Source organism: Aedes aegypti, chromosome 3 (genome assembly GCF_002204515.2).
Source record: "Aedes aegypti strain LVP_AGWG chromosome 3, AaegL5.0 Primary Assembly, whole genome shotgun sequence".
NCBI classification, from domain to species: domain Eukaryota; kingdom Metazoa; phylum Arthropoda; class Insecta; order Diptera; family Culicidae; genus Aedes; species Aedes aegypti.
This window is the reverse complement of record NC_035109.1, coordinates 105052961-105075902: the sequence shown is the minus strand read 5'-3', so window position 1 is coordinate 105075902 and position 22942 is coordinate 105052961. Positions and strand designations below refer to the sequence as shown.

Sequence of the window (22942 nt, the reverse complement as noted above, 5' to 3'; positions counted from 1 at the left end):
TTTTGGAACTGTTTTCATATTTTTATTAGGTTTTCCCGCAATCATGATTCCCTACCATTGTAAAACCAATGTAACATCATTTTCGTAACATCGATGGATAGTCTATTATCCCCCATATCTAGTTCATCCTACAGTTTTACATGTTCACGTTAGGGCTTCATATTTGCTCTTATCCAGGGCATGTAGTATGCCACGTTAGTGTAGATCGATGGCAGAACTCCGCAACCGGATCCATACGATACAATTCCGAACTGCACAAAACGGAGTCCATTGAACCGGGCACTATAGCCCAAAGGCCCTCCGCCATCTCCACGACATGCATCTGCACCATCCACTTCCCCTACGCATAGCTGACTCGCATCCAGCTTCCAACCAGCTACATCCATCCAGCTCTGACAGCTGGACCGTTCGGCTGGTATGACAACGGCTTTCAGCAATACCTTAGAATGTCGGTCCTGTTCCGTGACACCCCAACCGGATACGATGTACTTCTCAGGGCTATGCGACATCAGTGACTCCGTGACCGGTAGGCAAATTGGTTGAATGTGATCTGAAATTTGAAATAGTTCCTCATAAATCTTGAATACCGTAAAACGGGGTAACTTTGATAATGCGAGACCCAGAACATACTAAACAAAATAACAAAGTTTCTGTTAATCAGCTAAGCAAAACTAATGCAAAAGTAAAGAGTATTAGTATGACACTTCATGTCAAAGCTATTTTTGTTGGAATCAAGTACATTTGAGGATTTATATGCAAATATTAAATTTTTTTAAGATTTTAGCATTTCTGAAACGCTCACAAACAATCAGTTCTACGATCACTATTTGATGAAGTCTTAATAAGTTCGTCACTTATCCTTGACAGCCTAGTTATAGTAGAACATAAATTCGGTCTCAAATCTCTTAGCGACTACAATTTGTATAAACTGGGACCATTTTTGTAATCTAAGTCAGAAATTTCCATATAGCGTTAAACGCCTAAAGGTATGCAACACCCTATAAATGTTCCATAATTCATTCAATTTTGTTCGATTTGTACTCCATTATCAAAGTTACCCCAAAGCAGAAAACCGACTTTCGATTATATTCAAAATTATATATCCATTCAGAATGAATCTTTTGGCAATCTTTCAACTGTAATCGATAGTTAGGATGCCAGTACTTGTTTTAAAAATATAAATTATAAATCTTTGAAACAGCATGCATAAATATTTAAGTTTTCTTCGATAAAACTATCAAAGTTACCCCGTTTTACGGTACCTATTCATTTACTGTTCGTAATCTACCGTCAAATTGAACATCCCTATCGAGTCGGATCAGCGCGATATTGTGAAGCCTCGATCGTGGACTGTATTTCTGATGTCTGATGATACATTCGATTCCGTAGTCACGAACTGGCGGAGCACATTCCTTGTCTGCGCCCTCGCCATTGCAGTCTCTGTCCTCTCCGATGGTATGCTCACCCAATCTCACCTTAATGCTGAAAATTACACGAAGCAACAAATGACAGATCCTTAAATCGAAAAAAGTACCAGAATATACTCACGGCATTTTGCTGGACTTGACGCAATGAGCCGACGTGAGTACGTAACGTTTGTTTATGAGAGTCCCTGTGCAGAAGTTGTCAAATTCCTTGCCCGGGTCCACATTATATTTGACGATTGCCATCCACGCAAACTCAAAGACGTCTGCTTTGCTTCCTCGGATAATTCGATTGGGAGTATAAGATCCACAATTCCGAGGCAGAAGGTTAGGATATACTGTGGATGGGTCCGCTTCTTTCGCTTCACATCGTCCGAAATCGGGACCTGAAAATGGAATTAGTTACTTACAATTACAGCAGATTAATATTTTTACGGTGCTTGTTTTACCGTTGTTATAAAAAATAGCCATCAAAACTTGAAATGCCTATTGGTTTGTATAGTTTTCCAATATCTCAGGATTAATATTTCCAAAAAAAAGTATTGAGTTACACCCTTGTGAAAAAATAACCCTCGAAATCATTAATTTTTAATATATAAAAGATACATTTTAATACTTGTTATAATAATAAATATGGCCCAGATAGTCATAGCGGTGTAAGCACAGCCATTCAACAAGACCAAGCTGAGGGTCGTGGGTTCCACCCTCACCGGTCCAGGATCTTTTCGTTATAAAAAATTTTCTCGGCTTTTCAGGGCATAGAGTATCTTCGTACCTACCACGCGATATACGCATGCAAAAATGGTCAATTGACTATGAGAGCTCTCAGATAATAACTATGGAAGTGCTCATTAGAACACTAGGCTCTTTCCCAGTTGGAAACTACAGCCAGAAATAAGATGAATATTAAACCACAGAAAAACAGACGTAACACTTAGAACAAATCTCGATCAAAATTATAGTCGCGAAATCATGTACGCCCAATGCTAGGCAAGATAGAGTATTGATGTCTTCGGCAAATTTCTTCAGTTCAACGGTACCAATTGCCCAGTGGACAAATGAAACTTTGAAAGCATCCTCAACTTCCAGTGGCCATCGGATTGTTCCCCGGGGGAACCGATGAAGTGGACATTTTGCAATGCAACTTCTCGAACACAAATATCTCAGGATCTAGATATTTTAGCAAAATGGTGTCTTGGACAAAGTTGTTCAGTAGGTCATGCACTCATATATTATAGGCCATCTAACATGAAATTCTGCTATCAGATGGCGCTAGTGAGTATACAATATTTCAATCACGAATATCTCAGGAACCCGATTTTTTAGAAAGATGGTGTTTTCGGCAATGTTGTTCAGTAGGTTAAGGACTAATATGTGATGATCTACACGCTCAAAAAAGAGTTCTGGAAAACGTGAACTGTGAAAAATACACCATGAACTACCATCATGTTTACGCAAAAACATGATCTAGTTCACTGTGTATTTTTGCTTGTTGACGAGTTCACGTCTGCTGTTCACGGATACGAAAACCGTTTTTTTTTCTGTGTATTTAATTCAGAATTCTTTCACCAGATGGCGCAAGTGAACATGACATTTTTCGAACACAGATGCCACAGGATCCCGGTTACCTAGAAAGTTGACGTCTTCGACAAAAGTGTTGAGTAGGTCAAGGTCTAGCATGTGATAGGCCACCCAACTAGAAGTTCTACCACCAAATGGCGCTAGTGAGCATGCTGTATATTGATCGCGGCAATCTTAGGATAGCGATATTATAGCAAGATGGTCTCTTCGCAAAGCTGTTTAGTACATCAAAGACTAAACATATGATGTGCCGTTGGATTAGGAATTCTTCCATAAAACGGTGCTAGTGATCATGGAATTTTTCGAACGCAGATATCTTTGGATCCTAACTCCTAAAAAAAATGATCCTGAGATATCCTTATTACTAAGAAATATTACATCTTCGGCAAAGTTGTGCGAAGGAACTCAAGTTTTAAAAATCATCGAACAAGTGGCGCTAGTGAGCATGCATATTTATAATTGTTAATATCTGAGGGGATCCCGATTACTTCCAAAGATGAAGTTTTCGGCTAAATGTAAAAATGTGTTCAGTAAATCAAGTACAAACTTGTGATGGGCCTCACCTGGTTCGGAATTCTTCCGCTAGATGGTTATACTGAGTATGCGGTATTTTCAATTTAAATATCTAGGATCGTGATTGCATAATCATGAAAATGATGTCTTCAATGCACGATGTACAAAACGCTAATGGTGCTGGTTGTCCTCTATGGGCATGAGACGTGGACAATGCTCGAAGAGGACTTGCATGCTCTTGGGGTTTTCGAACGCCGAGTGCTAAGGACGATCTTCGAAGGCGTGCAGAAGAACGGCGTGTGGTAGCGAAGGATGAGCCACGAACTCGCTCAACTCTACGGCGAACCCAGTATCGTGAAGGTAGCTAAAACTGAAAGGATACGCTGGGCAGGGCATGTTGCAAGAATGCCGGACAACAGCTCTGTAAAGATGGTGTTCGCCACGAATCCGGTCGGAACAAGAAGGCGTGGGGCGCAGCGAGCTAGGTGGATTGACCAGGTGCACCAGGACCAGGTGAGCGTGGGTCGCAGTCGAGGATGGAGAGAAGCCACTATGGCTTATCAGGTGGCCAATAATAAAAAAAGTGATGTGCCCCAAATTTCAATTCTTGTTCCCCATTTCATTGCAAACATGTCTGCTAATAAATCCCCAAAATATTAGGGCATGATTTGCATTGCAAACTCAGATATGAGGTGCCAAAGTTGAGCCTATAGAGAAAAACTTGTTTTTATTAACAAACACTATGGTTTACTCAAATGAATATAACTTTTTTTCTATAATACTTACGTAAAATGTTTTTACACCATTTGAAAGCTTACAAAAAAGGCTTCCTAAAAGCAATAAAAAAATAAAAAAAAGCTTCAAAATAGTGGCTTTCATGATGTTTTTTTTTAAAGCGGTTAAAAAAATCGAATAAGCTTAAAGTTAACACATCGAGTACTTTTTTGTCCCAAGTTGTCCCAGGCTTAAATTCAGTTCCAAGGGTACTTTGAGATGTAAACTAAAGGATCGTGAAGAATTTAGCTGCACAAATTTGCACTTTTTTAATATAAGGCTTTTTGAATTATTCCAATATGTTTAACCATTTTCTATTGAAAACAGCTAAAAACTAATTCAGAAAATAACTGAATTTCGCTAAATCATTCAAATCATCATTTCTATGTAAGTTTTAATATATATAATGGTTTGCACACCGTTAATCGCATAAATGGCTTATATGCATTATAAGTAACAAAGTTTAATATTTCGCTATAGGCCCTATTCAAAAGTTAGTCTCGAAAACTTGTTTTTGAATATAAAACATAAAATTTGTATCATAAAACTCATAAATACGACATGAGATGGAAAAAATATTTTTGGCCGCCAGTCTATATGGAAACCGCCCATAGTGGAAGCGGCCACGAACCGAGTGAATTGGCAAAATATTGTTGGCGAGGCTTTATCAAGAAAATTGATGTAAAGCCAAATAAGTAAGTAATAAGGATGTCTTCAACAAAGTTGTTTATTCTGTCCAGGGCCAAAGTATGTTTAACATTTAATAATCCGTTTGATTCGAAATTGGAACATCGATTCAAGGAGGTTTGACTGTATTTAAAAATATGGCATTTTCTGTTTTCTTTACAAACTGTGTTGGATTTTTCTTGAAACAAATATTATTCAACTGCTTCCTGGCTTCTATTACAAAAACCCTGAGAAATCTTGGATGAATAGCTTAGGCAACACAATAAGAATTATATTTATTTTCCTTTCTTTTTCAGCTGCACCAGTATGAACAATTTTTATAAAATTCGTCCTCATATTCACTTTGGCAAAGTTTTTTTTTATAGAATCACTTTTTGAGTTGAGTCATCGTCGAGTCTTGTACACGATACTAAAGACGGTCTTACAATCGAAATACGCGTATCTGTCAAAGGATACACACTCTAGTGGAATTAAATGGTACGTTACTAAATTCTGTTTTCATTCACTTTGAGGTATTTTACTACACCATTTAGAAAATCATCCTACAACATTGATTTCGTTGTATTCTTTGTTCATAATTAATGCTATATCATAACAAATTAAAAAGCTCCCTCCCTTTCGAGATTCTGTATTAGAAACAATTGAATTAGGACCTCTAGCGTAGCCTGATGGAAGTACATCTAGCATCCCACTGCATTTTAAATTGAATGTGGACAAATTTTGAGTATATTTTACCCCTCACACGTTGGCCCGTGATATACAGAAAAACTTCTTCAAAGACGCCGTCTTTCTGACCTAATTTTATTTTCCTAATCAGGATCCTGAAATATCTGCTTTCGAAAAATATATACACAATCCTAGGGCGATTCAAAATATAAAAATGTTTGAAAATCCCATCTCCCACATCTTCCTTATCATCCTTACCATAAAAATAGTGTTCTGTTTTTAGCTTTTTCGGTGGTGATTTAAAGGTGACCCAAAGACAATGTAGGTTTATATGGAAATTACTATGGAAAATTTTTGAGAAATTTTCCAGACACGTTAGTAATGTAACACTTACAATACATTACAAATTTATCATCCCATAGTAAAAACTCATTCTTCAAACCATTATGAAGGATATTGCTGAAGAAACAAATCCCTTTTGAGGCAAATTGTTTGGGATTTTTTTATTTATGTTTACAGGGCTATAATCCCATATGAAGCTAAATAAAAGCAAACAAACTCATGAATATCTCTTCACCTATCCCTTGGAATGAATTCATCTCTTCAGCAAATTACATTATTTTAGTTTGAAGAATGAGTTTTTATTATGTGATGATAAGTTTGTACTTACAATCTAGTACTAACGTGTTTGGAACATTTGTTTTTTATTCCTCCATAGTAACTTGCATATAAACCTACATAGTCTCTAATAACCACCTAGAAAACTGAAAATTTCACAGACACTATTTTAATAGTTACAAATATATGGGAGATTAGATTTTCGAACTTTTTTTCAATTTTGGACCGTTCTATTAATCACTAGCACCATGTTGTGGAAGAATTGCGAATCAAACGGCACATCACATGTGTAGTCCTTGATCTAATTTACAGCTTTGCCGAAGACACCATCTTGCTAAAATATCGCTATCCTAAGATTGCCACGATCAAAATACAGCATGCTCACAAGTGCCATCTAGTAGTAGAATTTCAAGTTGGGTGGTCTATCACATGCTAGACCTTGACGTACTCAACACTTTTGTTGACGTCAACTTTTTAGGTAATCAGAATCCTGAGATATCTACAGTCAATTTGGGGTGCTGTATCTCAGCTTCTGGTAGTCCGAATTGGCTGAAATTTCGATGACGAACTACAAATAACTTGAAATTTTGCCTGTAAGGGAATTATTACATTGCAGTCCATTTAAACAGAGTTTCAGAGGGTTGTTCAAAGACAAAAGTAAGTAACCGAGAGACTTTTTAATTTAATTCGAAAACGGTAAGTCATGGAAAGTTGGTCTGTTCCACAAAGTTGTTCAATTTCAGAAGTCACACAAATTTGCAGAACACACTAACTTTCCACGACTTACCGTTTTCGAATTATATTAAAAAGTTTCTCGGTTACTTACTTTTGTCTTTGAACAACCCTCTGAAACTCTGCGTAAAATGACTGCAATGTAATAATTCCCTTACAAGCAAAACTTCAAGTTATTTGTAGTTCGTCATCCAAATTTCAGCAAATTCGGACTACCAGAAGCTGAGATACAGCCCCCCAAACTTGGGCATTTTGTATGAAAAAACAGCATTTGGTTACTAACTTATATCACTGACTGTATGTTCAAAATATGTCATACTCACTTGCGCCATCTGGTGAAAAAATTCAGGATTAAATAGATCATTACGTATTAGTCCTTTAGTCCTTGAACTACTGAACAACTTTGCCAGAAACACCATATTTCTAAAAAATCGGGATCCTGAAATATTCGTGATTTAAATATTGCATGCTAACTAGCACCATCTGAAGGCAGAATTTCTAGTTAGATGACCTATAATATGATAGTCCTTGACCTGTTAAACAACTTTGTCGAAGACCGCATCTTTCTAGGTAATCAGGATCCTGAGATATCCGTGTTTGATAAATTACTTGCTCACTAGCGCCAACTGGTGGCAGAATTCCGAAACAAGCAGCCTATAACACGTTAGTCCTTGATCTACTGAACAACTTTGCCGAAGACACCATCTTGCTAAAAAATCTAGATCCTGAGATATTTGTGTTCGAGATTTTGCATTTAATTTTTTCAAAGTTTCATTTGTCCACTGACCAATTGGTACCGCTGAACTGAAGAAAGTTGCCGAAAACATCAATATTAACTTGTCTAGTTTTAGATTTATAATCAAAATGCTCCGCGTGTACTCAGTACACGATGCGACCGCTCGTGTGACGGGCCTGGTAAAAAAAAGTTACACGAGCGGTCTCACTGGTGTACTGAGTACACGCGTAAAAACTTAGGTTAGAAACACGAAGTTTTCGAATACTTTTCGTTGATATTTTCGAAATATTTCTTCTCTACAAGAAAGAAGAAGAGTAGATCTTGGAATAAAACCAACACCTGGATCAATTTGAAGGGGTTTTCAAAGTTTTTTTTTCGAGTTTTCGCAAAGTGCGTGTACTCAGTACACTAGGGCGACCGGGGTTAATTGAGCAGCCTGTCTGTAATTGCTTTTGTAGTGTTTCCGAATATGATGATTACGAAAATTTTCATAACTTCCCTTATTTCTGTCACACGTTAAACGAATGTGAAACTTTTAATTTCGACAAAAAATTATATCATCGTATTAACATTACGTGACAGCAATACTTTAGTTTATTATTGGCTGCAAAATAGGCTAAATGTATGCCTTTATTGAGCATGCAATTATCAAATTTTTTATCAAATTTCAAATAATTATAACCTTTTAATGCTGTTGTAGTGTTACCAAATCTGCAGTTGTATTGTTCCTTTCGCTTGAAACATTTCACGTGATACATTCCAGAGCGTTACTGACAACCAGACAACTCTGGGATTTTATATAGGGTGCAGGCTACTTGGGCACTTCCATGATTCACTTTTGCATGGGAGCGGGGGGGGGGGGGGTGTGTTATCGGCCGAATTGTCTGAAACTTTGTAATAAGAAACGCTTTAGTACGACGCATATTGTGACCAATTATCAGCTCTGTAGCGATCAAAACCCCACTGCCGAAGTGAATCAAAAGTGCCAAGAATGGGATCCGACTCCCCTACCTACATACATACATACTGTATATGATTATGGAGATAAACTGTGATTTTGGGGCTTTCTCAGTCTAGGGAAATCAAAACGGAAAGTTTTGTTTTGCCCTTTCCGTTTTGATTTTCCTAAACTGAGAAAGCCATAAAATCACACTTAAAATCCTTCCAATCGAGTATCCTAGATCAAATTATGGAGATAATTATGGAAACTTTTGTGTACAGCCCTCTATCTCTTCGTCATAATATTTTATGTTTTATTTGTAATTATTTAATTTGTTGGGACATGCCTAATTATCCTAATTTATTTGCAATGGTAATTCTAATTTGTATGAACCATTAAGATCTGATATTCAACATTATAAATGAAAAGTTTTGCACCATTTATAATGTACCGGAGATGGCCACTCGGGCTTAATGCCTTGAAGAACCGGCTATAGATATGTTGGATAATAAACCGTTTCAATTTTCGAAAAGTAGAGATTAAATATAATAGTTCACTAAAACGCGTTCCCATAAGCATTGCACAGATATTAAGATACAAATTTGCCACTTTATCGTACAGTGACCCCACGCAGTTGAATCACCCACAATTTATGAATCAGCTGATTTCAAAAGACAAAATTATTATCAAACTTGTCACAAAACATCACATAATTATTTTTACACATTTCTTATCAGTAAAAATAATTCTGTGATGTTTTGTGACAAGTTTGATAAAAATGTTGTCTTTTGAAGTCAGCTGATTCATAAATTGTGGGTGATTCAACTGCGTGGGGTGACTGTAAATTTGAGGCATCTTCGGACCCGAAAATTAACATTTGTAGGGTGAATCAAATGTAGGAAACATGATTATTCAATTGAGTCGTTTCTCGATAGGATCACATGATGATGCGCTAGTGAGAATAGTATTGTAGTGTAATGATGCTGATACAAACCGATGACAAACAATTCTTTCTCAAAACGGCTTTAGCATTGTACAAAAATATTTTGATAAATCTTGATCTCTTGTTGGAAATAAAGCTAAGAAAATGCATCTTGCTGCGTTCTCAATCCGTCGTATCGTTTTCAATTCTGTCGCAATCACTTTCCAGATTCGTCTCACAACTTACGGCTCTCTGTGATATATTGAGTGGTCAAAACACAACATATCAACTCTATAATAAAATGTTTTACCAGAATATATAGATCCACGGGAATCTCTTTCCATTCCTTCAGCATGATGGAATATACTAATTTCCTTTAAAAATCATTGTTCGTCATCAAAATTCAGCCCAAACATATGCACACAATTCCTTTTGACCGTAGAACTATGGCATTTGCTCACAGTGCAGAGGAAACAACACAATCAAAGGAACCGTATTTTTACGTCGAGCATCGCGCACACATTGAAACTTGTATCATAAAGTGGTGTGACTGGTGGAAAAGTGCGAAGTGGATAATTGATCTGAAGTTATTTAACGATATACAGTAGTTTTATTGCATTTCTGGTGTACAAGTGTACAAACCATGACAGCTTTCACAAAAATACACTTGAAAAATGAATCTATATTGCAGGTAAGTTGGAATATCGGCCGTAGTGGAACGTTTTAAGTTTGATACGACGAATAATAGCGCTTACGACGAAGTAGAACGAAACTAGTCTTAAGATTCTAAATCGATTACAAGGTGGTCTGACCGATTTCGTAAACTATATGTGACTTGAGATTTGCCCATCTCCAGGGGCACAGCACCCTTTTCACGCGGCCACAGAAACGTTCTCGTGATTCTTTGGCCACTTTTAGGAATAAGATATGTGTAAGTTTATACTGACACAAACTTATTTGAATCCATTATGTATACGCTGAGTGGTGAGACTTTTATTTTATTTTTCTTTACTCAGGCCTGTACATGTTAAAAACACGAATGCTATTGTTACATTTTTAAAAGAGAGTAACTATAAATTTCATCAAACTTTTTTTAATGACCGGTCCATAGGAATAACTTTATAAACAAACTGGCGTTCAAAATGTTGATGGCTTATTTTTATATAATAAAGGTAAATGAAACATTTTTAAAAGCGTTATTACGTAAATCATCTTCCGTTAAAATATCGTCCACCTTATGGAACGTAAGATTCGTTACCGACGAAATCCAAGGCAAATATGCACGAACATTGGTGAACGCTCCAAAGCTGTTAGTTTGACAAAGGTTACTGTTATCGTCCCGCTTTTGAGAGTAGGATACAATTCCGCCCAAATACCATGCGTTATCAACTTGGAAGAAAATTCCACCGCCACTGTCTCCATTGCAAACGTTGGTTCCGTTCAGGAAGCCGGCACAGAATATGCCTCTATCCAGCGTTTCGCCAAATACAGCTCGATTACTAGTGAGACAAGTTATACTGTCGATAACTGGCATTCCGGCGCTCTTCAATATCGGTGAAATCACATCGTCTTCCGTCACTCCCCATCCGATTACCGTTCCCTGTTGTCCAGTGAGACTATCCGAGATACTCACACAGGCTGGTTGGACATAATCGTTGAATCTTGCCAAGGTGTTCAGCTCCAGAATGGCAATATCGTTTCTGAAATCCAAACCGGTGAAATTGTTCGGTTTATGAATTTTGTAAATTTCGTGCTGCTGCAGGGATTGGGTATTCAAAACGTTCAGATTGTGAACGCCAAGTCGGACAAAGATTCGACTATTCGCCAATTGGTACCGATTTTGAGGATTGATGGTGCAATGCGCTGCCGTTAGCACAAACTGTTCACTGATAAGCGTTCCACCACAGGCGTAATTATCAGATCGACCTTTTCTATGGTAAATAGCGACATGCCAAGGCCAGGCTCCCGGTGCAGTATCTTCACCCTGCACTATCAACTCGGTTTTACTTATTTGCGGAATTCCGCATTGCAGCGGATTTTCCTGATGGGTTCTGCGCACTCGGAGGAAAATAATCAGCCCAAGAATGCATAAGTGCGATGTTTGGCTTCGAAACATCCTTCACTGTAAGCTTTTTCGGGAAACCACAAAAATCACCATCTACTCAAGTACACTTCTAGAACGACACTAAAGTAGACAAACCTGTTGCTCGCTGCGACTGACGAACGGTTGGATTGGTTGTTAGCTTTATTTTATTTCTTCTGCCAGGTGCTTGATGTTAACAGCCGGATTCGTCTAATTTTTCTATATCTCAGATTCTCTTCAATTGATGGTTGGGAGCATGTTTGATATTATTTGGCTGGTCTATAAGATAACATTTAAATTAAATTTACTACTAAGCTATGGATCAAATATTGTAAAATCTAACCTATTAATTTCAAAATAAACAATATACAAAACAAAAACATAATGTGAGTGCACGAATCCTCATGTTTTTTATTGGACCTTCAGTTGCTGACAACACTATTATGGATCACCTTTCCTCTTCACCATTGAGCTCTCGCCGAGCGGTGTCACGAACACATGCGCAAATTTGCTGGTTGAAAATATTAAGATCAGTTTATTACATACTATGGATCAGTGTCATTTCGCGTAATTTACAAAACGTCACATCTTACAGTAATGTGGGACAAGAGTCTGTTATTATGCCATAAAGCGAACCGTCAACATATTGGATACAATTTCACTAAATAAACTTATGTCACAACATTTACTTATTTTAGTTATAACAGTTTAGAAATTGATGGTCTTAAATAAAGTTTTACCCCACCGCACAGTATTTCGTTAGACCAAAATCGTGAGCTCAATTCAGTAGCACTCTAAAACGTATTTTTTTCCGGAATGGTGTCTTCGGACGAAAGTTTTCTATAGCGCATATATTGGCATATATTATTTTGCAACTTTGTTGCAGGCTGCGCCGTATAATTAAAATTTCTGAAATGACGATCTTTAAATATGGTGCCATTGATGAACTTGTAGATAATTTAAATACAAACAACTTTGCCAAAGACACTTAGTCTGTATCTAGTAACGTTTCCAAAATATGGAAGTATTTTATGAACGACCCCCCAAAACATTTTCCTCGAATGTTTAGAAAACATGAGGTTTTAGGTAGCAACATTGTACTAAAAATATGTAAAATATCAAAATGAATATTTTTTTCGAAGACATAAGGGTTCTAAAATGTAAGCAATCCTAGTAATTTAAGTACAAATATCAGTCACTATTGGGAGTCATATATTATTTCTGGTGGCAAGTAGTGGTAGATTAAACCCTCTGGGATTTTATATTATTATTATTTATCTTTATTAGAGTGGCTTTTCGCCCTTGGCGTGTTCACCACTTACCTCTGGGATTTTAAATATACCATAAGTAGTTGTTAATGTCGATAGTGCCATGATAAACCATGAATATCCTTTAATTTAACGGGATATTTATCAGAGTCCATTTAGGCAAGTTTTAATCACGCACCGGAGAAAGTTAGTGTTTGTAATATGTTCATTATGTAGGGCTTCGGCACCCTGAGGGTATTTTCGGCAGCACTTACTTATCGTCCTTGTTTAAATTTATCTACGGAACAAGAGTAAAATTTCAATGTACTCAACATATTCCTTGGACTATAATCTTCCATGTAAATCACATCTTACACAAAAATATTATATAACATGGGTTTTATCATTAAATGAAATAAATGCTTACGAAATGATCGTCATTCGTGAGCTGCCGAATAAAACAGTACAAGAACAGCTTACAAAAACTCACCTTAAAAGGTCCAATTCTCCGCTCCAATGCCATTTTTTTCACAAAAGCTACGCACCGATCACTTATGCACTATTGAACTTTTGATTTGTATATAAAGCACTCGAAAATACTTAATTTTTATGCTTTAACTCACAAATTAAAATTAATGCGCTTTGATTTCCTCGGCAATCACTTTTTATTACAGAACCAGGTTGCCAGAAAACCATATTCAATTGCGGTGTATTTATTATTCACGATTTAAATTCGCAGAAAAAACGAACATGACTAATTTATTGATTGGAATCAGGCAACAAAGCATGCATTGGTAACAGTTGAGCCTTTTAATACTTCCTTATTTGAAGATTGTAGTGCATAATCTTCAATACACTGAGAAACATATAAAATATACGTCTTTTAATAGTTGAACTATTTTGGTGACACTCCTATTGTTCTACAGGCAATCAGAAGATAATGTTTTTGTGTCAAGTCATAAGAGAATTGATTTCAAGTCCCAACGCATCACCTGTTCATCGATTTCAAAGCGGCTTATGATAGCATCTACCGCAAAGAGCTATGGAAAATCATGGACGAGTACAGCTTTCCCGGGAAGCTCACAAGACTAATAAGAGCAACGATGGACGGTGTGCAGAATAGCGTGAAGATTTCGGGCGAACATTCCAGTTCGTTCGAATCCCGCCGGGGACTTCGACAGGGTGATGGACTTTCGTGCCTGCTGTTTTAATCGCGCTAGAAGTTGTAATGCGGAGAGCCGGGTTCAATAACCGAGGTACGATTTTTACAAGACCCAGCCAATTTGTTTGCTTCGCGGATGATATGGATATTGTCGGCAGAACATTTGGAACGGTGGCAGACCTGTATACCCGCCTGACACGTGAAGCGACAAAGGTCGACCTGGTGGTGAATGCGTCAAAAACAAAGTACATGCTGATAGGTACGGCTGATGCTGGGGCCCAGATAGCCGTAGCGGTAAACGCGCAGCTATTCAGCATGACAATGCTGAGGGTCGTGGGTTTGAATCCCACTGGTCGAGGATCTTTTCGTAAAGGAAATTTTCTCGATTCCCAGGGCATAGAGTATCTTCGTACCTGCCACACGATATACACATGCAAAAATGGTCAATTGGCAAAGAAAGCTCTCAGTTAATAACTGTGGAAGTGTTCATAAGAACACTAATCTGAGCAGCAAGCTTTGTCCCAGTTGGGACGTAACGCCAGAAAGAAGAAGAAGATGCTGATAGGCGGAACCGAACGCGACAGAACCCGCCTAGGAAACAGTGTTACGATAGACGGGGATACTTTTGAGGTGGTTGATGAGTCTACCTCGGATCCTTGTTAATGGCTGATAAAAACGTTAGTCGTGCAATACGGAGACGCATCATCAGTAGAAGTCGCGCCTACTATGGGCTCCAGAAGAAGTTGCGATCGAGAAAAATTCACCCCCGCACCAACGCTTATAAGACCTGTAACCGGTTGGTTCCAACTTTTAGATTTTTATGTTTGTATGATATGATGTTTTGTGAAAATTCACGTTTTTAATTATAAAACACAGAAGGCTACATTATAGCGAGAGTCCGTACCGCTGCAAATAAATCCACTGTCGTTCCTGAACAAAAATCTCAAATCTCACACAAAAATGGTGCTAGCACGAAAGCCGATAAAGAAAACAAAGATTAAATTTGCTGGGCACTGCCATCTTCTAAAATAGAAGATTTGGGAGATTTTATTCAGGTGTCCGTGTGTGAAGACCATAAGATCGGTAGAAGCGCAGTGCAAGTGTAAACCCCCCCCCCCTGTAAAGGTGTTGGAAAAGGGAGCTGCCTCCGTTCAGGACCTCGTATCCGTTTATTGAAACGGTCAGCACACGGCGGCTCGGAAGTCAAAATGGCTTCCGAGCCTAATAGCAAAGGACTTGCCTTCGTCCGATCACGGACGAATACCTCGGGCCTTCGGCCCTAATCACAAAAGAGGTTCCCTTCTCGGCACGGTCATTCCGGTCTCGTCCTGGGCCGTGCCGATCACGTCAAAGAAGGAAGACGCCTGCCCACAACAATATCACCAGCTCCGCCTGCTGGAAGCACGATCCGCCATCTCACCATCCCCGAGCAGCCTCGCTCCGAGTTTCTGGCCACACGGTAGTGCAGGAGCAGCCGTGTGGGCCAACGCGATGAAGGAGAGGTACCAAGCTGCAGCAGTGAGTACCAGAAATCCAAAAAAAAAGTCTCGCTTACACGCCACACAAATGTTCATACCCACACCCACACGCCACATAAGGGACAAATAAATGTTTAAAAATGTGAATATTAGTAGTTTTCATACTTTGTTCACGAAGCCCCTCCGATTACCCAGTAACATGCCGACCCTGCGACACAGTTCAGGGGTCTCATGTTACTGAGCTAGTTTACCGGGAGTGGTTGGAAGCCATGAGCTCTCCAGGGGTTCCCAAGGGAGTCTCGGGGAGTTATAGACCGGTAGTCCTCTATGGACATGAAGCATGGACCATGCTGGAAGAGGACCAGCAAGCACTTGGAGTGTTCGAACGAAGGGTCCTTAGGACGATCTTTGACGGAGTGCAGGAGAACGGTGTGTGGCGGTGGAGAATGAACCACGAGCTCGCTAGGCTCTACGGCGAACACAGTATCCAGAAGGTTGCGAAAGCCGGAAGAGTGCACTGGGTAGGGCATGTTGCAAGACTACTGGACAACAACCATGCAAAGATGGTGTTCGCGACGGATCCGGGGAGCACAGCGAGCGAGGTGGCTTGATTAGGTGCAACAAGATCTGGAGAGCGTGGGCCAAAATCGAAGTTGGAGGGACACAACCATAGACCGAGTAAATTGGCGTAACATCGTTAACGAGGTTTTATCAAATTAATTGATGTTACACTAACTAAATAAGTAAATAACATGTTCGATTTGTTGAGCGGGGCCCGGATAGCCGTAGCGGTAAACGCATAGCTATTCAGCAAGACCAGGCTGAGGGTCGTGGGTTCGAATCCCACCGTTCTAGGATCTTTTCGGGTTGGAAATTTTCTCGACTTCCCAGGGCATAGAGTATCATCGTACCTGCCACACGATATACACATGCAAAAAATGGTCATTGGCATAGAAAGCTCTCAGTTAATAACTGTGGAAGTGCTCATAAGAACACTAAGCTGAGAAGCAGGCTCTGTCCCAGTGGGGACGTAACGCCAGAAAGAAGAAGAAGATGTTCGATTTGTAAATCTGTCTGTTGTAGTGATCACCAGGTTTACTGATATGGAAGAATGTGCTGTACGTATGTGCTTCGAATTTGTGTGCATTCTTGGAGGCATCGAAATTAATTTACTCAGTTAGTACGAAAACATGGACATTTTTGTAAGTAGAACCGAAGAAAATATCTATAACGTGTATTTTTAGTGTTTATAAATTTTTTTCACATGAATTTAGCAGCTTATTAGGTGATTCGACTAGATCCTAATCCAAATTTCATCAAACATCCTCATGGTCTAACGTTCTTCCTGATCCAGTCCACATATTTGGCCACATTGGTGTAAATCCCCGGAACACCAGCCGTTCCACATTTGGTCGGACCGAAGCTTACAATTCCGAGAAGGTAGTTGCTCGATCGGTCCAGCTTCGTGAATGGTCCCCCTGAATCGCCACTACATGTATCCTGACCCTTCACTCCACCGGCACATAGTTGCGTATCCAGTAGATTTATCCCAGCTCGTTGATAGCTTCCAGCACACTCCCGGAAGTCTTTGACTTCCAGTTGAACCTTCAGTTTTACCGTGCTAGCACTACCTGTGAATGAAATTTTCGGATTGATTCATAATCTAATATGATTTACATCGAATAAAACTGACCACTCTCCGTATTTCCCCAACCGGCAGCATATCCGTTTGAACCAACATGATTGCGCGATCGTTGAGGCTCTTTGAGTGGCAAACAAATCGGAGAAATGTACATCGACATGTGCACATCCCTTGTGAACCGAATCAACGCTATGTCGTTGTGCTGTGCCTTACTCTGCGGATCGTACTCTTCATGAACGACTATCTGCTCGACACCCATATCAACCGGTGCATCCGTACAGGTCACATTATCGCTATCACAGTCACGTTCCCTGCTCAGATCCCACTCGCCCAAGCGGACGCCAATCCTACAATGACGGTCAAAAGCGATTAACGATTTTTAACTTGATATCAGAGCTCTTTCTAGCGACTCGCTCACTTATTTAATGCAAGCCTTTAAAAAGCTTATATTTTAAAAAGAAAATATAGCTAAAGTCAGTCGTTTTTCTTTTCTTGATATTTGAAAGACAAGATCTTAATTACACTAACCAAAGACATTGTCTCTCGATTTATAGTGAAAATCTCCCAAAAGCTTTAGTATTGCACTGTTACAATCGAAAAAAAGCGAGAGGGTAAAGAATCTCTCATTGTAACATAGGTCCTTTTGAAAAGTTATGCGAGAAATGCCAGGAAATATCTTACACATTCCAGTTGCGGGGAATGGCCTGAATACAGTGCGCCGCCGTTATCACGTATCGGGAGTTGATCAGCGATCCACCACAGTGGAACCCGGTTTGACCACTGGGCTTCCGGTAGTGGATCAACGCAGTCCACGGAAATTCGTCCATTTCCGTTTGCTGACCTCCGTGTATACGGTTCGAAAAATTCACGCCACACTTTGGGGGCTCGGGAAGTCCTTCGTCAACCGTGCCCTTGCAGCATACCTATTGGTTGTGAACATTCAAATCTCAATTCACCTTTTGATCACTATCTACGTTTCACACTCACCAAATTTTTCCTCTCAACAGTCAGGCCACATCGACTTCGCATAATGAAATTTCTTTCTTGGGGTGAGTAATTTCCTTTCTGCAAGATTTTCACCAATGGATCACACTCACGTAGATAGATGCAGTGACCAGCTTCCCCATCCGGATCTATACATGGATCGTTTTCGTCTAAGGGATTGGTAATTTTGAGGAACTTTTTCCTGCATTGAATTACTAAAGTACTTACTCAAAGCATGTCCAGGCGATATCGATAGCGTAACAATGATAAGTATACACGCTAGAAGTGTCCGTTGCATCGTAGTTCCCATTTGAAAACTGTTGATGTAACCTAATAGAAACACCGTGATTATGGTTACAAATAAGACAGACACCCGGATGGTATCAGTTCTAAACCATTACTGCGAACAGAAAATTATAATGAATCAACGATAGTCATGCTTTTCAATAGGGTGGTCAAAAAACGAAGATTACCTTTGCGGGAGGCACACCGTTATAGCAAGTTCGGCACTACCAAGAAAGCTTTGCTCATTGTACATGCAGTTGAGGGGATTTTTTACATTTAAACTCGTTTGTCGAATTTGGGGAGCGGGCAGAGCGTGGACCGATCCCCATTAAATTCAATAAACATACATAGTCGCAAATCCTGCAGAAGCTTCTAGCTATTGTCCAATCAGTTTGCTTTCCTCCATCAGTAAACTTTTTGAAAAGGTCCTTTCGAACAGAATGATGGCCCGCATCAACGAAAATTCAATTTTTGCCAATGAACAGTTCGGATTCCGCCATGGACATTCGACCACTCATCAACTTTTACGTGTAACAAATTGGATCTGTTCCAACAAATCTGAAGGCTACTCTACTGGTCTTGCTCTTCTAGACATAGAAAAAGCATTCGACAGTGTTTGGCATGAAGGTTTGATTGTAAAATTGAAAAACTTTAATTTTCCAACATACATTATTAGAATAATTCAAAGTTATCTGTCAAATCGTACACTTCAGGTTAATTATCAGAACTCCAAATCTGAAAGACTTCCTGTAAGAGCTGGTGTTTCCCAAGGCAGCATTTTGGGACCAATATTATACAATATTTTCACATCTGACTTACCTGAGTTACCTCAGGGATGTAAAAAATCTTTGTTTGCGGATGACACAGGCCTCTCCGCCAAAGGACGAAGCCTGCGTGTCATCTGAAGTCGATTGCAAAAAAGTTTGGATATTTTTTCTTCATACTTGCAAAAATGGAAGATTTCTCCTAATGCTTCCAAAACTCAACTAATAATATTCCCACATAAACAAAAAGCTCTTTATTTGAAACCTTCAAGTAGACATGTTGTCACGATGAGAGGGGTTCCAATAAATTGGTCAGATGAAGTTAAGTATCTAGGGCTCATGCTAGATAAGAATTTAACTTTCAAAAATCACATTGAGGGCATTCAAGCCAAATGTAACAAATATGTAAAATGTCTCTATCCCCTTATTAATAGAAAATCAAAACTTTGTCTTAAGAACAAGCTTTTGATATTCAAACAAATTTTCAGGCCAGCCATGTTGTATGCTGTACCAATATGGACTAGCTGTTGTAATACCAGAAAGAAAGCTCTGAAGAGAATTCAAAATATAATTTTGAAAATTATTCTGAAGCTTCCTCCCTGGTATAGTACCAATGAGTTACATAGAATATCCAATCTTGAAACATTGGAACAAATGTTAAATAAAATAATCAATAATTTCAGGCAAAAATCGTTACAATCTTCTATTGCCACGATTAATGCGTTATATGTTTAGGTTAAGTTAGGTTAAGTATATTCAAAGCGTTTTTTTTTTCTCTTATGAGCAGGTGAAATCAACTCACCTGTAAAAAATCTGAGCTTGCTACGGCAAATTAAATGTAATATGTTGTTAACAAATTGTTAATAAAATCTTAGATTTGTTTTACCAAATTAGGATGATAGTGTTGTCTAATAACTTAGAACACCTAGATATAAGAAATAATGAATGTAATGTTTGGAATGAAATTAATGAAGAAATTTAAAAAAATGAATCAGAGGAGCGACAGATTGCAGCGGGTTTTCGTAAAAGGAATTTTGTGAGTTTGTTCTGATCACCAGCACATGATCACAATGCGTAAATACTATTCATTTGTCAGCCAGAACGTCTACCGAATGAATCCTATGGCGCTTAGGGTTTCTAGTACCGACCGCTTTTGACGAGTACCAGTTCTACGGTACTGTAACTCTCAGTACCGGTAGTACCGGTAAAATACCGGTACTGGTACACTTTTTAAAACATACAGTATTTGGCAAACAAATTTGCTTATTTTTCACCTTCACATAGACACACAAGTGTGCTGAAACTTCCTCGTTATTTTAATGAATTATAGCACTAATAAAATATGGTCTTAAAAAACAATGAGTAAACTTTTCTAACTTTATAACTCATGGAATAATAAAAATATGTGTTGAAATCCAATTTTTATTTGACGTTGTTGATCACATTCATCCACGTTTGCCCTTTAACCATCCACAGTTGAACGTTTAGTAAGAAATTTGAAAATGTTGCAGATGTATTGAGTTATATTATATGTGGTGCAAAAAATCCTTCAAATTGAATAATTGATGGACTATTCTCATATTATCACCTTGCTCTACTTTCATGAAGGAGAATCAAAAATGCAAACATGTTCAAAGCTTTGTAACGAAACTTTCAGACTCGGAGAAAGTTATTTTTGGGCCCATCCGGATGTTACTCGAATTTTTGCCCATGCATCATGAAGTGTCAACAAATATTTCGCTTTGAACTTGGCAGACTCGTTATACACGAATTATTCCAAACAATTTCAATTTTACTTTAATATTCTGCAACCTTTCCTTATATTTGCTCTAAGCTGTTTAGAAAGCTTGATCACAATCAGTAGCTTCATTTGTATTCTATAATTGATAATTCGAAAATCCTTTTGGTGGCCATATGATCTGCTGAATCATTTCCGTTGAACAATTTCACCCTCAGATTTATTTAATGTTCCAAAACATGTTTTCAATGGAAAGAAAATGCAAACAATGGGCGTGCTTCTTACGTGTTTATGCACGGAGATATACCATCCTTGATGCTGAAAAGATGATAAACTGTATAACTATTAACTTTACCAACATAAAATGTACAGTAAAGAAATGTATTGATTCCAACGATTAGTAATTTTTCCATCAGTACCGTAAATACCGGTACTCACTGCTGTCCAGTATCGGTATTTTGGTGCCAAAAATTAGTCGGTATTACCGGTATTTTCAGTACCGATACTCCCGGTACCAAAACCCTAGGCCCTTTCCATCAACATTCCACAACATCCCGTAACATCTATGAGAGGTCGTAAAGTTGATTGTGCGATATTTGCCAGAAAACCATTCGCCAGAAAACTATTCGCCAGAATGACATTTGCCAGAAAGTACCATATGCCAGAAAACCATTTGCCAGAAAGTACCATTCGCCAGAAAACCATTCGCCAGAATGTACCATTCCCCAGAATTTACCATCCCCTAGATTTTTTTTTTTCAGATAAATCAAGTTTGCAATTGTAGAGCATTAAAAAATGTGTGGGATTATTTTAGTTAATATACTCAAAAAAGTACAGGGTTTCTTGGACACAACCTACCGTTGACTTAGTGAGCCAGCTTCGAATATCCATATTCTAATTATTGGACTAGGTACATATAATAAAAATATCGATTTCTCGAGCATTCAACGATCAACAGCAATATCTGAAGTTTTATGAATATGAATTTAAAAGGCAACACTTAATACTGGGGGACCGTGGAACTAGAAAGAAAAAAATATACAATAGAACAGTGATCCTCAGCCACGGCAATAGAATAACAATTGCATTCATTAAAAGCTGCTTCACTATGTAAGAAAGATACTGCTTACTGATGTAAAGAATGGATGTTTAGCATGACGGATAGTAAAGTAAGTTTTTTTTTAAATCTATGTTGTCCCTGTAAAATGGTATTATGGTTTGAAAGGATTCACAAGCGGTTCGCCTTTCTTTTCAGCATAAGCTGTTCTTCAAAGTGTTGTTGCTTCTTATGGACAAATTCATTTAATAGATTTCAATATACGTTGCAACTACATGAGATTATGCTATTTTAAAATTATCAAATTCCATCTTTCTGTTTTTTCAGTTTCAATTAAATGTTTTATTTTTTTAATATTATTAAGTTTTACAGGGAATAATGGTTTAAAAAAATATTTCACAAGTGGTGCTCCCTTCTTTTCGTCATAAGCTGTTCTTAAAAGTTTTGTTGCTTCATAAGAGCTAGTTCATTTGATATTTACAAGATTTCGATATACGTTGCAACTATTTGTGCCGTCCGTTCGATGAAGTTATGAATGCTTCCACTCGCAAACCAATGTTACATTTACTATAACAACTTTCAGGAGCTTTTAGACAAATAAGACAGTTGTAAAATCAATAAGAACATACTATATAAGAGGAATGGAGAATTCTTATTTGACAAAACCATGTCAAGTAGCGGTAACCAAATACTCTTTTTGGAATACTTTTTCATGTACTGATATTTAGGTGACCATTATTACTAAAAACCTTTTGGTCTATTTTTACCCGAATGTTGTTCCCACGAATATCATTTCCCCGAACGCCAGATACCCGAATGACACTTTTTCCTGCATTCCATTCTCCCGAATGACCCAAAGTTTGTATTAGGTAGGTTCACTTTTTGAAAAAAGTTATTCGACTCTCTGTG

The 22942-nt window shown here is 38.3% G+C and overlaps 2 protein-coding genes across 2 annotated transcripts; both read right to left on the bottom strand.

The window, feature by feature from the left end:
• Positions 1–11786, bottom strand: LOC5563614 (transmembrane protease serine 9). The gene is made up of 4 exons (XM_021848750.1): positions 10797–11786; positions 1549–1810; positions 1289–1482; positions 1–550 (listed from the first exon to the last, which is right to left on the bottom strand). The coding sequence occupies exons 1-4, from the start codon at positions 11707–11709 to the stop codon at positions 150–152; spliced, it is 1770 nt and encodes a 589-aa protein (XP_021704442.1). The 5' UTR covers positions 11710–11786; the 3' UTR covers positions 1–149.
• A 5010-nt stretch (positions 11787–16796) lies between these two features.
• On the bottom strand, positions 16797–18603 carry LOC5563663 (serine protease easter). Its single transcript, XM_001647820.3, has 5 exons — positions 18418–18603; positions 18193–18359; positions 17887–18128; positions 17257–17552; positions 16797–17194 (listed from the first exon to the last, which is right to left on the bottom strand). Exons 1-5 carry the CDS (start codon positions 18497–18499, stop codon positions 16890–16892), a joined length of 1092 nt encoding a protein of 363 aa, XP_001647870.2. The 5' UTR covers positions 18500–18603; the 3' UTR covers positions 16797–16889.
• Positions 18604–22942: the final 4339 nt, after the last annotated feature.

What these genes read in the sequence shown, in the direction of transcription:
- LOC5563614 (XM_021848750.1), bottom strand. Translation starts at nt 11,709, where the DNA reads ATGTTTCGAAGCCAAACATCGCACTTATGCATTCTTGGGCTGATTATT. An exon ending in GTCAAGTCCAGCAAAATGCC is followed by an intron (nt 1,483 to 1,548) that starts GTGAGTATATTC and finishes TGTAATTTTCAG; the next exon opens with CATTAAGGTGAGATTGGGTG. An exon ending in TAGGGATGTTCAATTTGACG is followed by an intron (nt 551 to 1,288) that starts GTAGATTACGAA and finishes TTCAAATTTCAG; the next exon opens with ATCACATTCAACCAATTTGC.
- LOC5563663 (XM_001647820.3), bottom strand. Translation starts at nt 18,499, where the DNA reads ATGGGAACTACGATGCAACGGACACTTCTAGCGTGTATACTTATCATT. An exon ending in CTGTTGAGAGGAAAAATTTG is followed by an intron (nt 18,129 to 18,192) that starts GTGAGTGTGAAA and finishes CACAACCAATAG; the next exon opens with GTATGCTGCAAGGGCACGGT. An exon ending in TTGGGGAAATACGGAGAGTG is followed by an intron (nt 17,195 to 17,256) that starts GTCAGTTTTATT and finishes TTTCATTCACAG; the next exon opens with GTAGTGCTAGCACGGTAAAA.